Here is a 14,660-nt window from a genome sequence, read left to right on the forward strand (position 1 = left end):
ACACTCACTAATCTGTCAAAACACTTTAAATTCTGTACCTTAAGAATTAGTTTCACATGTAAGCTGAAACACAAAAATACGGTATCAAGTACCTATGAAGGCATGCACAGCACGGATGCCCGTTTTACTAAAAATTTCCCCTTCCTTCTGGCCTTTTTGGGATTAAATAATAAAAGAAATATAAAAATGAGGGGAGAAGTTCATAAAATTTCTAAATCCTCTTTCGAGGCATTTTCTGCTTGACCACTCTGAGGTGTGAACTCTTTGGCCTGTGAACAATTTAGACTAACCATGGCTACACCGGTCATTAGTTTACTGTGCAGGGTTTACGTGTTTAATAATTTATATTTTTATTATATATGATTGTAACATATACTTGAAAATAAATCTGAAAAATTAAGAGACCGCTGTAAAATCACACGGCAGGCAAGCAGCAAAGTGGGGCTCCCTACACAATTAGAGCCAGCTCCAAAGGCCACGCTACTCCTGTCTCAAGTGACAACTCCGACACATGCCACAGAGCACTGTGCAGGAGTCACATGTGGCTAACGAGCATTGGAAAGGTGGCTGGTGTGGAACTGAAGGGATGAGAAATACACACTAGATTTCAAATAATAAGAAAGAATGGAAAATATTTCATTAGTTTTTTTTTTTTTATATGGAGTGGATGTTGAAATGATACTTTGAATATACCAGGCTAAAAATACATTCCTAAAAACTTAAAAATGAACTCCATTTTTTTCTAATGTGGCTGGCAGAAAATTTTAAATTCCATACATACAACTTGGGTTTTATCTATAGGGCCCCACTGAGCTAGATATTTCAGAGAAAAAGTTCTGGTGACATATCATTCTTCCACTAAGAACTCAATATCGAATTCCTAGTACAGTCACACTGAAAAAGAAGATGACATCACATCCTCATTAAAGCAGCCTGACTAGTTTTTGGCAGCCTTAGGCTAGGCTCCAGTTTCCTGTAAGCCTTACACTTCAGCAGATCCTGGAGAGTTTACACACCTATATTCTTCCTGAAACTGCACCTGCACGGATCAGTCCTTCCATTGCCTTCCCTGAATTCCCTGCTGCTGCTGGGCATCACAAGCAGGTCCTACCGGTGTCTAGCAAGCTAAATGCTTTAGTATCCTTCAGAATGGAACATGCACATGAACACGTGAAAGGTGCAAATTAAAACACTGAAAGGGGAAATACTACGCAGAGACTAAGCTGAATGATCGACCCAGTGGGGGTATAACACAGTGCAAGGAGAGGGGGATTGCGGTAACTAAAACACACAGCACCAAAAGCCAATGTAATAGAGAAGTCAGAGAACCAGCAGATCAAAGAGCAAAATGTCTTATTCAACGCGGTGAAGGTTTACTGAGAGCCACAATCATTTATATCAAAGTTGGAAACAGTATCTTTTGCTTATATCTGTTATTATATTCCCAGGGCCAATACTCTTACAACTTTTTGGTTTTCTTCTTTTTCTAAAACCAAAGTAGCCCATGTCTTTTTTTAAAAAGCTAGTGTCTTTTGACAAATAACCTCGATACGCCAAAACCACGGAAGATGTAAGTGTTCTGGCTTAAGAGGGTTGGAAAGGCACCCTGAGCCCAGGGGCCCCGTCCTTCCCCCGCTCCCCGACGGCTCACAGCCTTGCAGGGCCCACGGTTCCCAGGGACACTCTTCCAAAACCACTGCTCTCAATCTGAATCCCTGCTTTTCTGACACGACATTGATTTTTACACCTTTCTGCATCTAAAAATAAGAAAAACCCAAGTATGATTTAACCTCATTCTCTACTTGACTAGACTTTCCTATTTGCTCATTTTGTCAGGAAACCCAGAAATAAAGTGAATTCCTCGAAAACCCAAACTGCTTCCTTGTAACAAGCGGTCAAGGATAAACCCTGTCCACCTGCGAGGGCGACAGGAATGACCACACGAGTAATCTGACTCGTGAGGTCCAGCCTTTTCAGCAAGGAACATTTTGCCCTGTTTTATGGAGCTGTCAATCTTCAATAATGTAAGAGGCCTTCAAAAAGTTCATGAAAGATGCACATTGTGTAAAAAACAAACAAAAAAAGGCCAATGGTGAACTTATAAGTGGATGGAGACTGTGTGAGAACTGCCATGGTCTGCTTTGGAAAAGAAATCTAAAAAAAAAAAACCTGAGTGGATTCATAAAAAATTTCAACACCAAAACAAACTTACCACTTGATTCTGTTTCCATGAACTTTCTGAGATCCCCTCAGATTTTTGTAATTCACACCAATTCTATTGCAAACAATTAGGAAAGACTAATTTTTAAAGATTTACAATAAGTGATTTAATCCCATTGTAATATATTTTATCACTAGCTTCTTGCATTTAGCTTTGGCAATGGTCAGCACCAAGGTCAGGAAAAAAGGTCCCATTGTTAATGTACAAGTTCCAGGGACAGATATGCAACCCCAGAGCTTAGCAACATCTGGGATGCAGATATAACGGCAAGCCTGGGTATCTAAACTACACAATGTTGATGACATATGACAGCGCGCAACTCCAGCCACTACCTATGTTGGCTACAGAAAACGCTGCTCAGAAGTGCTCGGGTCAAGTGAAGTAGCATAAATTCACAGCTGACAGCTCAACAAACAACCAGAAATGATCAAGCCTGTGATAAGACAGGCACATCATTGCTCTGATGCAAAGATTCACTCAAAATAGAGACAGACGCTTTGAGAAAGCAGGAAAGGAAAAAGGAAGGCAAAGTGTGAAAAGTAATGACGCTCTCGACCTAAACAAAGGCTTAACCAACCAGTGCTGCGAGAGATGCACAGGGCACCGGGCCCTGGGGACTCACTGGCTGAGGAGCAGCTGCAGGGCTGTTTGCAGGGGTGCCTTCAGTTCCCGAGACACTCTGTCTCCCAGATGGGCCAGGCAGTCTTCGATGGAGCTTTCCGGGTTAGCAGGGCTAAACACTGGAGAAGTGTGACGGTCAAAGCCAGTGCTGCTGGAGGCTGAACACAAGGCAAAGCAGATCATCAGTGAGCAGTGTTTTAGGCTGTACCGCGGGCTGACACGTGCATGTTCCTGAAAAGGGCCATGCAATTACTACAGACTATGTTTCCTGTAAAAACTTTCAAGTCATAAACTCAGACTTAAAAAAAAAAAGCTGAAGTCTTAATGGGGAAAAAAAAATCTTAGCCTTCAAATAAATCTTTTAGTTTTTCAAAAAGGATTTGTTCTCAAATGAGTATTGAGAGCAGGTGTTGCTTGGAATACTGAAAATTCCATATTGGAGTGCCGAGTTCAAGTCCCAACTCCTCCACTTGATTCAGCTTCCTGCTAATGAGCAAGCTAACAGAACAGCTACAGGCTCCAGGGCAGGTACCGAGGTCTGTGGAGCACTGAGCAGACACAGAAAGCCAAGAGGACTTAAGAGTGAATTTCTCTGGTACAATGAAGCCAACCACTTCTCGGAACAACCAACACCACCCAAATAAGACCCTCAGAACATTCTTCCCCTCAGTGGGGTCTCCACGGCAACATCAAACAACTGTCGCCTCCTGGGAGCTGATGTAGACTGGCAGCAGGGAGCATGCGCTTCCAAGGACACAGGAAGGAAACTGAAATATTTAACACACTCACCTTCCCCCTCACTCCAATCTCTCCATCCTAATTGGAGGCCCACGTGGGTCTGCAATTCCCCACCCTTTGTAATACATATTAAAATAAAATTAAAAACCAATACAGCTTTGAAAAGGAATGATAAACGAGAGATGAGCATATGGTCCAGAGCTTCAGCTGCCACGAGGGAGGCACGATTCAGCTGCTGGCTCTGCTTCTGATCTGCTCCCTGCCAACAGGCCTGGGAGGCGACAGGTGACAGCTCAGCCACTTAGGAGACTCACATGCTTCCTGGCTCCTGTCTCCAGACTCATCTAGCTCTACCTGTTAGCAGCATTTGCGGGTGAACCAGCACCTGGAAGCGATCTCTCTCTCTCCCTCTCTGTGCCCTTCAAATAAACAAGAATGATTGGCTTAAAAAAGTTTCAGGAACAAGAGTTGTAGAGCAAGTGGTTAAGCTTCTACCTGCAGTGGGAGCATCCCATACAAGTGTCCCTCCTAACTGCTCCACTTCCAATCCAGCGCCCTGCTAGAGAGCCCGGGGAGGCAGGGGATCCTGCCGCCCACACGGGGGATCCAGATGGAGTTTCGGTCTCTTGGCTTTGACATGGTCCAGCATTACTAGTCATAGCCATCTGAGGAGTGAAGTAGCGGATAGAAGATATCTGTCTCTAACTCCTCCTTCCAAGTAAAATAAACCTCAGAAAACATGTTTTAAAATAAGCAGTCTTTTGAAAAAGAGAATGATAAGTAAGCAACTCCTGACTAAACCATCCATCACTTTTACTAATACGGTACTTCTTAAATCACATTCTTTAAACAACAACAAAAAGATTAATTTTATTTTTATTGGAAAGGCAGATATACAGAGAGGAGCAGAGACAGAGAGGAAGATCTTCCATCCGATGGCTCACTCCCCAAGCGGCAGCAATGCCTGGAGCTGAGTTGATCCGAAGCCAGGAGCCAGGAGCTTCTTCCAGACCTCCCACATGGATGCAGGGTCCCAAGGCTTTGGGCCGTCCTCGACTGCTTTCCCAGGCCACAAGCAGGGAGCTGGATGGGAAGCGGGACTGCCGGGATTAGAACTGGTGCCCATATGGGATCCCGGTGCATTCAACTCAAAGACTTTAGCCTGTAGGCCATGGCGCCAGGCCCTTAAATCATATTCTGATTATTTGATCCCACCCCAGAGTATGAGTCCATAGCTTTACTTTCCTTTCAATTATTCCTGCATATAGATAAATTTTTAAACTATAAAGATTATATAAGACTGGAACATGGAATAAGCACTCATAAATTATTTCTCTTCCAATCCTGGCTTTTCAACCATTATCTAACTCCATGTTATAAAGACTTAGCCATTTGCTCATTAGATGGTAGAATAATTATTGTTTTTTATTCTTTATAAGGTGTCATTTATTTCTCTGAAAGGCACAATAATAAAGAAAGGAAGGAACAGAGATGTTTTCTATTGGCCATTTCCCCCACAAAGGGCCACCAAAAGTCAGGGCTGATCCAGCCTGAAACCTGGACAGAAGAGCTTCCTCCTGGTCTCCCGTACATCATCAGGGCCTAAATGTGCGGGCTATCTCCTGCTTCCTTCCCCACTGTGTAAGCAGCAAGAAGCTGGAAACAGAGCAGCAGAGGCACAAACCAGTGCTCCGAAACGGGCAGCGGTGTCTCTCCCAGTGGTAGTTAAACCTCCTGCACCAGAATATCCGCCCAGTAAAAATCATGATCAAGAAACAAACTGGATGCTGGACACAGAATCCCGTCAGAGTAAGCAGCTTGCATCCACGCCCCAAAAGTTACCAACTCATTAACTTCATAAAATATCAACTGTAGGAGCAGGCACCACAGTATACAAAGTTGACTCTCTAATAGTGTCAGCATCCGTATCAGCATTGGTTCAACTCCTGGTAGCTCCAATTACAATCCAGTTCCCTGACGATGGCCTGGGAAGCAGCAAAGGGTGGCCCAAGTCCTTGGGCCTTGTATCCATGTGGGAGACCAGCAGGAAGCTCCTGGCTCCTGGCTTCAGATCAGCCCAGCTTCAGCCACTTGAGGAGTGAATTAACAAATGCAAGTTCTCTCTCTCTCTCTGTCCCACCTTCTCTGTAACTCTGTCTTTCAAATAAAAACAAAAATCTTTTAAAAATGCAATTGCATTAATCTTTGGCATATTCCTAGAATATTATAAATTTTAGTTAACATTTTTTGATGAAGTGTCTCTCCCCAAGAAGTATGCAAATGATTATAAAGTTGATAAATATTTTGTTGTTTGACCCAACTCAAGAGCACCCATTTTAACGATCAGCCTGGGATTATATGGTGTTCAATAAATGAGTACATTTAAAGGCTTTTGTTGAGACAAAGATCTTCCATCTGCTGGTTCACTCCACAAGTGACTGCAATAGTTGGAGCTGAGCTAATCCAAAGCCAGGACCCAGGAGCTTTTCTGGGTCTCCCACGTGGGTGCAGAGCCTCTCCCAGCCCACAAGCAGAGAGCTGGAAGGGAAGTGGTGCAATCAGGACATGAACTGGTGCCCATATGGGATCCTGGTGCATGCAAGGCAAGGACTTTAGCCGCTAGGGTACCATGTCAGGCAATTGCTGACAGTTTAAAAACATTTATTTATCTTTTACTTGAAACACAGAATTACCGAAAGGGAGACAGATCTTCCATCCACTGGTTCACTCTCCAAATGGCAGCAATGTTCAGAGCACGGCTGCTCCAAAGCTGCAGCGAGCATCTTCTTTCGGGTCTCTCACATGGGTACAGGGGCTCAAGGACTTGGGCCGTCCTTGACTGCCTTCCCAGGCTATTAGAGGGCATTTGGATTGGAAGTGGAGTGGCTGGGTCTTGAACCGGTGCCCAAACTCAATGCCAGCACCAAGGGTGGAGTCATCAGAGAGATAAATATCTCTCCTGGTTCACTGCTCAGATGAATGCCAACACCTAGGCTGACGCAGGCCAAGGCCAGGGGCTTCCATCTGAGTCTCCCAGGAGTAGCAAGGGCCAAGGACCTGGGCATGCACTGCTGCCTTCCCAGCCCCACAGGCAGGGGGCACCAGCATTGCAAGCTGCAGCTCCATCTACCGCATCACAACACCAACCTCCTTCTGCTCGTTTCTTATACAGCAGCACTTTTATCAAAACTTGGACCACGGCATACAAGAGAACTAGAATTCTAAGGGATATAAAAGAGAAAAATCACATTTGATTTCTGGTTTACATATTTCTACTCGCATTCTTTTTCAATACGAAACTGATTTATAACCATGACGAACAGAGCCATATTTCTGATGAAGAATTCAGCATGCTGGCTAAAGATGCCTCTATAGGGCCCAGCATCACAGCACAACGGGTAAAGTGACTGCATGTAAAGCCGGCATCCCAGGAAGGCACCAACTCATGTCCTGGTGGCTCCACTTCTGAGTCACCCCCTTCTTAATGAACTGGGAAAAGCAGCAGAAGAAAGCCAAGAGTTACGGACCGCTGCCACCCATACGGGAGACTCAGATGAAAACTCGTGGCTCCCACCAGGCTCACCCCTGGCTTCTGCCGGGTGATCTGGGGAGGGAACTGCTGGCCAAAAGGTGTTTCTCCTTCTCTCTGTGTGTGCCCTTCCCTCTCTTGAATTCTTTCAAATAAATAAACCAATCAAAAAATTAAAGGGGGAGTGGGGTGGGAGAGAGCCTAGCATGATGGCTGAGTGGCAAAAATCCTCATTTTGCTCCTACCGGGATCCCACGTGAGACCTTCGTGTCCTGGCCACCCCACTTCCCATCCAGCTCCCTGCTTGTGGCCTGGGAAAGAGGTCGAGGACGGCCCAAAGTCTTGGGACCCTGCACCTGTAAAAAAGTCCTGGCTCCTGGTTTCGGACTGCCTCAGCTCCAGCCGTTGTGGCTGCTTGGGGAGCAAACCAACGGAAGGAAGATCTTCCTCTGTCTTCCTCTCCGTAAATTTTCCAATAAACACTAAAAATAAAAATCTTGGGAAAAGAGAGAGAAACGCTTGTGTTTCACACTGAAATACTCTGGGTTCAATATCTGGTTCTAGCTCCTAACACTTCTTCCTCCTGACACACAGCTGGGAGGCAATGCTGATGGCTCAGGACACTGGGTTGCTGCCACCTACCATTTGGTGTCTTGGTGCCACCTCTGACCTGGTCCAGCCTTCTCTATTTGTCTCTGTCTTTATGCTTCTCAAATAAATAAATAAAGCTGTTCGGCTTCTAAATAAAATTATTAGGCAAAAATCTGTACAAGAATGTTTAAAGCAACAATGCAAATACCAACCAAAATGCAGAATAAACAAAATAAGGAATTATCCAAGTGATGGATTATTCGGCCGTAGAAAGCTATGAGGCACTGAGAAATGCTACACCTCGCGTGGTCCTTGGCCACACTGTCTGAAAACATGAAACCAAATAAAGGGAATCACAGAAGGTTACACAATACATGGTGCCATTCTTTAAACTATTTGGAAAAAATAAATCCATAGAAACAGAACATAGATCAGTGGCTGTCTTGGTGGGGTTGGAAGTCAGAAGGAATAGGATTGGGAAATTCCTAATACATGCACGGTGGTGGTTCCCGGCTGATTGAAAAAGCTCTATATTTAGACTGATGATAGTGGTAAAATTCTGTGGCTATATTTTAAAAACTATTGAAGTGCATCTTTTACATGGTTCAATTGTGCCACATGTGAAATAACACATACTTCAGAAGAGTAATAGGAAAGTAGAATTGAAAGATAAGTTTACTGTGGCCCAAAAAAGTTTAGAAACCTTTATAATTCCTTCAGAATCTGTTTTCCACAAACTTTTCGATAATCTTTCATACTCATGGATTTTTACAGCAGTCGAGGACGGCCCAAAGCCTTATGACCTGCACCTGCGTGGGAGACCCAGAAGAGCTCCTGGCTCCTGGCTTCGGATCGGCACAGCTCTGGCCATTGTGGTCTCTTGAGAGTGAATCAGTGGACAGAAGATATTCCACTCTGTCTCTCCTCCTCTATATGTATGTATCTGACTTTGCAATAAAAATTAAGAAAAATAAAAAAATGTTGTGTAAATCAAACTGAGTAATGTTTAGAATACACTATTGTGGAGATCAAATCAAAGCAAGAGTAAACCACATGAAACAGAAAATAAATCAACAGACCTTCAGAAATTTCTTTGTTCAGGGATTTCAGCTCTTCTTCAATTTCAGATTTAAGTTTTACTGAAACTTGTTGATCCAGAGATTGTGAAGCCACCCCTGAAACCAACCGGAAATGTTAGTAAGGAAAAGAGGAGAGAAAAAGAACATTATCATACGGGACTATTTTAACTGTCAGAATATCCAGGTCCATCATCAAAGGCGGGGCCGGCATCGCAGCATCACTGCCCATCTGTCTCCCTGCAGGTGGCCTGCTCAGAGCATCAGGCAGCGTGGGCTCCTGCCTCCCAGGCGGGACACCCTGACGAAGTCCTGGGGCCTGCCTTCCGCCTGCGGAGTGTACAAAAGATAGATTTCTCTGTTTCTCCCTCAGAGAAAAAAAAAAAAGTATAAATCTTAGTAATAATTTTAACAGATTACGGAGGCTAAGAAGATACTTTTTGCAACCACTAAGAAAAAATAATCAGAAGCATTTGGGCTTATCTAGGGAGAGAGAAGTCCTCCCTTTCCACATGTTTCTGCCAGGTCGAAGGGGCGGGGTGGGGGGAAAGAGAGGAACTTTGAGAAACACAGCAGATCACCAAGACCCGCGCGCACAAGGCCTCTCCCTGTCACACTGTGCTGCTCTAACTACATGCCTACACGTGTGCTAATGGGAAACCAAACTCATGCTATTTTAGCAGTCACGGAAGCTGCCTATCCCCTCGCTCCAAATTACACAGATCCCACATGTCGGGCCAGCACTTGTAACAGCAGCATCCCGAGGCAGAGCACGAGTTCTCGTCCCAGCTCTCCGCTTTTGATCCTGCACCCTGTTAATGCACACAAGAAGAAAGATGGATGGCCCCAGTGTTTGGGTCCCTGCCAAGCCGTGGGAGATGGGCACGGGATTCCTGGCTCCTGGCTTCAGCTGTGCTCAGACCTGCCATGGGAGATGGGCACGGGGTTCCTGGCTCCTGGCTCCTGGCTTCAGCTGTGCTCAGACCTGCCGTGGGAGATGGGTAAGGGATTCCTGGCTCCTGGCTTCAGCTGTGCTCAGACCTGCCGTGGGAGATGGGCACGGGGTTCCTGGCTCCTGGCTCCTGGCTTCAGCTGTGCTCAGACCTGCCGTGGGAGATGGGTAAGGGATTCCTGGCTCCTGGCTTCAGCTGTGCTCAGACCTGCCGTGGGAGATGGGCACGGGGTTCCTGGCTCCTGGCTTCAGCTGTGCTCAGACCTGCCGTGGCTCTCAGGTGAATGAACCAGTTGATGAAAAGGCACATACATCAATCTCTCTAGCTGCCTTGCAAACATAAATGAATAGATCTTTACAACAAACAGAGAAATTATACAAATCCCCAACTGTATCTTTTTTTTTTCTTTACAGAAGATATATCTTAATTATTTAAAAAAGCAGCAGAGAAAGAGACCAACACACACACACACACACACACACACACGCACACACACACACACCCTTCCTCCACCTGTTCACTTGCAGTCCACCCAGCTCTACCACGTGGGTTGAGCACTTGGCCATCTTTTCCTGCCTTCGTTCCGTGGCACAGGAGCTGCAAGCTGGACCCGAGGCAGAGCAGCCCACCGTCCACCACTGCTCTCACCGAGCTGCCATCAGCACAGGCAGCTGCTTAGCTTGCTTCAGCACAATGCCAGCCCCGACACATTTATTTCAATGTAAAATGTAAACTCGCATTCCTTACATGCATTGTAATTTTCTTTCTTTTTTATTCTCAAACATTTGAACAGAGCACAGAGTTGCTAGAGTCCACCTTTGGGCACAATGATTTTATTTAAAGATTTATTTATTTTAAAAAAAATCTATTTTACTGCTAGTATTTTTATTGGAAAGGCAGATTTACAGAAAGGAGGAGGAGAGACAGAGAGGAAGATCTTCCATCTGATGGTTCACTCCCCAAGCAGCCGCAACAGCCGGAGCTGAGCCGACCTGAAGCCAGGAGCCCAGTGCTGCCTCTGGATCTCCCACACAGGTGTGGGGTCCCAAGGCTTTGGGCCATCCTCAACTGCTTTCCCAGGCCACTAACAGGGAGCTGCATGGGAAGTGGTGCTGCCGGGATTAGAACCAGTGGCCATATGGGATCCCAGTGCATGTAAATTGAGGATTTAGCTGCTGGGGCCACTGTACCAGGCCCATATTGACTTTTTTCTGTCTTTAAGATTTTTTTTTAAGATTTATTTATTTTTATTACAAAGTCAGATATACAGAAAGGAGGAGAGACAGAGAGGAAGATCTTTCGTCCGATGATTCAGTCCCTAAGTGGCCACAATGGCCGGTGCTGCGCCAATCCGAAGCCAGGAGCCAGAAGCTTTCTCTAGGTCTCCCACGCAGGTGCAGGGTCCCAAGGCTTAGGGCCGTCCTCTACTGCTTTCCCAGGCCACAAGCAGGGAGCTGGATGGGAAGTGGAGCTGCTGGGATTAGAACCGGAGCCCATATGGGATCCTGGGGCGCATTCAAGGCGAGAACTTTAGCCGCTAGGCCACGGTGCCTTAAGATCTGTTTGATGGTGACAAGTCAGCCCTGTCTTGCACCCTGTGCCACCAGCATCCCAAATCGGTGCCAGTGTGTGTCCTGGCTGCTCCACTTCCAATCCAGCTGTCTGCTTGTGGACTAGGAAAACACCAAAGAAGGGTGCAAGCCCTTGGGACCCTGGACCTTTGGAACAGACCCAGAGGAGGCTCCTGACTCCTGGCTTTGGATCAGCTCAACTCCGCCCACTGCAACCATTAGGGGAGTGAGCCAGCAGATGAAGCCTCCTTCTCTGTCTCTGTCTCTCCTTCCCTTGGTTAAAGCTGCTCTCAAAAATGAATAAATTCTTTATCTTTCTTAAAACAAACAAAAAAAAGATTTACTTATTTGAAAAGGGTTAGAGAGGATGAGATAGAGAGATGTCTTCTGTCCACTCAAATGGCTTTAACAGCCAGGGACAAGGCCAGGCTGGAACCAATAGCCGTTCAAACAGGTCCCCACACAGGCAGCACGCGCACAAGCACTGTGGCACCTTCCACACACTCCCAGGCTGACTGGCAGAGCTGGATCAGAAGTGTAGCAATCAGAACAAAAGCCAATGCGCATGTGAGATGTCAGCATCGCCAATGGCAGCTTAACCTGCCGCAACACGACAGCCTAGTCACATCAGATCTACTTGTTTTTATTGGAAAGTCAGATTTACAGACAGAAGACGGAGAGAAAGATCTTCCATATGCTGGTTCACTACTCAACTAGCCACGATGGCTAGAACTGAGCTGATCCAAAGCCAGGAGCCCAGAGCCTCTTCTGGGTCTCCCATGTGGGCGCAGAGCCCCAAGGCTTCGGGCCGTCCTCCATTGTTTTGCCATGTCACAAGCAGGGAGCCGGATGAGAAGCAGAGCAGCCAGCACACACACTGGTGCCCACCTGGGATGCTGGCACTGGCAAGGTGAAGTCTTTAGTCACTAGCCTAACACGCCATGCCCTCTGAGTTTTCTTGTTTCCTTTTAAGAATGCATTTATAGAGCCCGGTGCAATGACCTACTGGCTAAATTCTCATGTTGCATGTACCAGGGTCCCACACAAGCACCAGTTCATATCCTGATTGTTCCACTTCCTATCCAGCTCCCTGCTTGTGCTCGGCAAAAACAGAGAATGACCCAAAGCCTTGGGACCTGGCTCCAGTGTGGGAGACCCAGAGGAAGCTCCGGGCTCCTGGCTTCAGGTTTCAGCTCTGGCCATTGCGGCTGATTGGTGCATGAAACAGAAAACGGAAGATCTTTCTAACTCTCCTTCTTTCCAATTAAAATCTTTGGCACCCATATGGGATCCTGCGCTTATAATGTGAGGATTTAGTCACTGAACCATCACACCAGACAGTACAGCACCTGCCAGCATGTATGTGGGCTGGATAGCAGGTTGGTTGGGTTGAACTAGGCTTCAATGCTCATTGACATGTACAAGAGCTAAATGGGATGTGGGACAGAACCGAATAAGTCTGCGGTACATACTGGCAAGCATGGGAACCAGAGTAGGGGACAGGCATGGTTGGAGTCATGGAGTCGCCCCAACTAGGCTGCAGCTCCCACTGGTTTGTGAGGACCGAGTATGAAGTGGGCAGGATCAGGCTGGACTGCAACACCCATTGGTTTGCGTAGAAGACAGGGCTGGAAACAGAACTGACCCAGCAATTGCAATGACCAGCATAGGCATAAACTGATTGGGGCGATGGACTGTGCTGGACCCCATATTGACAAAAACACACAAAAACAGGTCTGGGATCATGTCAGACGAAGTTTCTTTGGGGGATCCCTCCAACTGAACTGCTGATTTCAGAACCCCAACCATGAAAAGGCTGTGTCAGTCAGTGGATTCTGAATAGATTTCATCGTGCTTGGAATGGTGAGACTGGCAGCAATTCAGAACTGTTGAACTATCAAAACTGCATGAGCAGGACCCTCAGAGCATGCCCCACGTCAGGGACCTGAGATGGGTGGGAGGTTGTGTGGGGTTTTTCCCTTTATCTCTCCTCTTACCCCAGATACAGAAAAAAAAAAAAATAGTGTTAATGTGGAAACAATGGTCTTACCCACTTTCCTGTAGCCCTTGACCATTTGTGCCCTAATCAACTCTATAAAGATTACCAAAATAAAAGAATTGAAATATATATATAATTGGAAAGTCAGATTTCACAGAGAGAGAAAGATCTCCTGTCCGCTGGCTCATTCCCCAAGTGACCATAATGGCCAGAGCTGAGCCAACCTGAAGTCAGGAGCCAGGAGCTTCTTCCAGGTCTCCCAACATAGGCGCAGGGCCCCAAGACTTTGGGCTATCCTTGACTGCTCTCCTAGGCCACAGGAAGGAGCTGGATGGGAAGTGGAGTAGCCGGGATACAAACCGGCACTCATGTGGGATCTGGGGGCACACTTGGTGAGGACCTAAACCACTAGGCTACCATGCCGGGCCTCATAATGATTTCTTTACCTCAGTAAAATTAAAGTGATTTATAAGAGTTATGCTCATCCCATTTCTGTTTATTAATAGAGCATTCATTTTTTTCTAATAACCTTTTAAGATTTATTTTATTATACTTGAGGACAGAGCTACAGAGACAAGGAGAGACAGAGAGAGAAAGAGATCTTCAACACATGACTTCACGTCCCAGATACCCACTGCAGCCAAAGCTGGGCTGATCAGAAGCTGAGCCTGCCCCAGGCTTGCATATGCAAGCAACACGTGCACTTCTGGCGCAGCAGCAGGCACCCGGCCTGGAGGCAGAGCAGCCAGGACCACGAAGCAGCACCACGCGGGAGTCAGCCACGCAAGTGCCTACACCACGGCACAGGTCCCATGTGGTCCAATCATTTTTTTAAATCCAATAAACAGAGGCCAGCTCTGTGATGAGCAGGTGAAGCTGCTGCCTGGAACGCTGGCGTTCCATATCAGAGTACAAGTCCTGGTATTCTTCCTGTGCTCCAACTTCCAGCTAATGAGCCCGAGCCCCTGCCATCCACTGTGACACCTGCCTGGAATTCCAGGCTCCTGGCTTCAGCCTGGCCCAGCCCCAGTGGTGGCAAACATTTGGGAAGCAAGCTCATTGAATGGAATAGCTCCCTGGATCCCTGTTACTGTTTTTACAACGAACAAATAAACTGGAGGAGGGGGGGAAGACTGGAGTTGTGGCACAGCAAGAAAAGCCGCTACCTAAACACCAGCATTCTACATGGACACCGGTTCATGTCCCAGCTGCTCCACTTCCGGTGCAGCTCCATGCTAACGTCCTGGCTTCCTGTCCCCAGCTAGCTTTAGCCTGGACCACACTGGCCACTATGACCACTGGGGAGAATAAAGTAGCAGATGGAACATTCTCGCCCTCTCTAGCAGATGAAAGATATTCTT

The 14,660-nt window shown here is 46.5% G+C and overlaps 1 protein-coding gene across 2 annotated transcripts in view; it reads right to left on the minus strand.

The window, feature by feature from the left end:
- The window catches only part of BCL2L13 (BCL2 like 13), a 65,443-nt gene that overhangs the window by 23,158 nt on the left and 27,625 nt on the right, over positions 1–14,660 (minus strand). For both annotated transcript variants that reach the window (XM_040974558.1, XM_040974557.1), the window contains 2 exons: positions 8,780–8,875; positions 2,844–3,000 (listed from right to left, as the gene is read on the minus strand). In XM_040974558.1, the coding sequence (XP_040830492.1) occupies positions 2,844–3,000; positions 8,780–8,875 (253 nt within the window). The remainder of the gene's footprint in view (positions 1–2,843; positions 3,001–8,779; positions 8,876–14,660) is intronic.

Source organism: Ochotona curzoniae, unplaced genomic scaffold (assembly GCF_017591425.1).
Source record: "Ochotona curzoniae isolate NIBS_2020 unplaced genomic scaffold, NIBS_Ocur_1.0 contig_2457, whole genome shotgun sequence".
Classification (NCBI taxonomy): Eukaryota; Metazoa; Chordata; class Mammalia; order Lagomorpha; family Ochotonidae; genus Ochotona; species Ochotona curzoniae.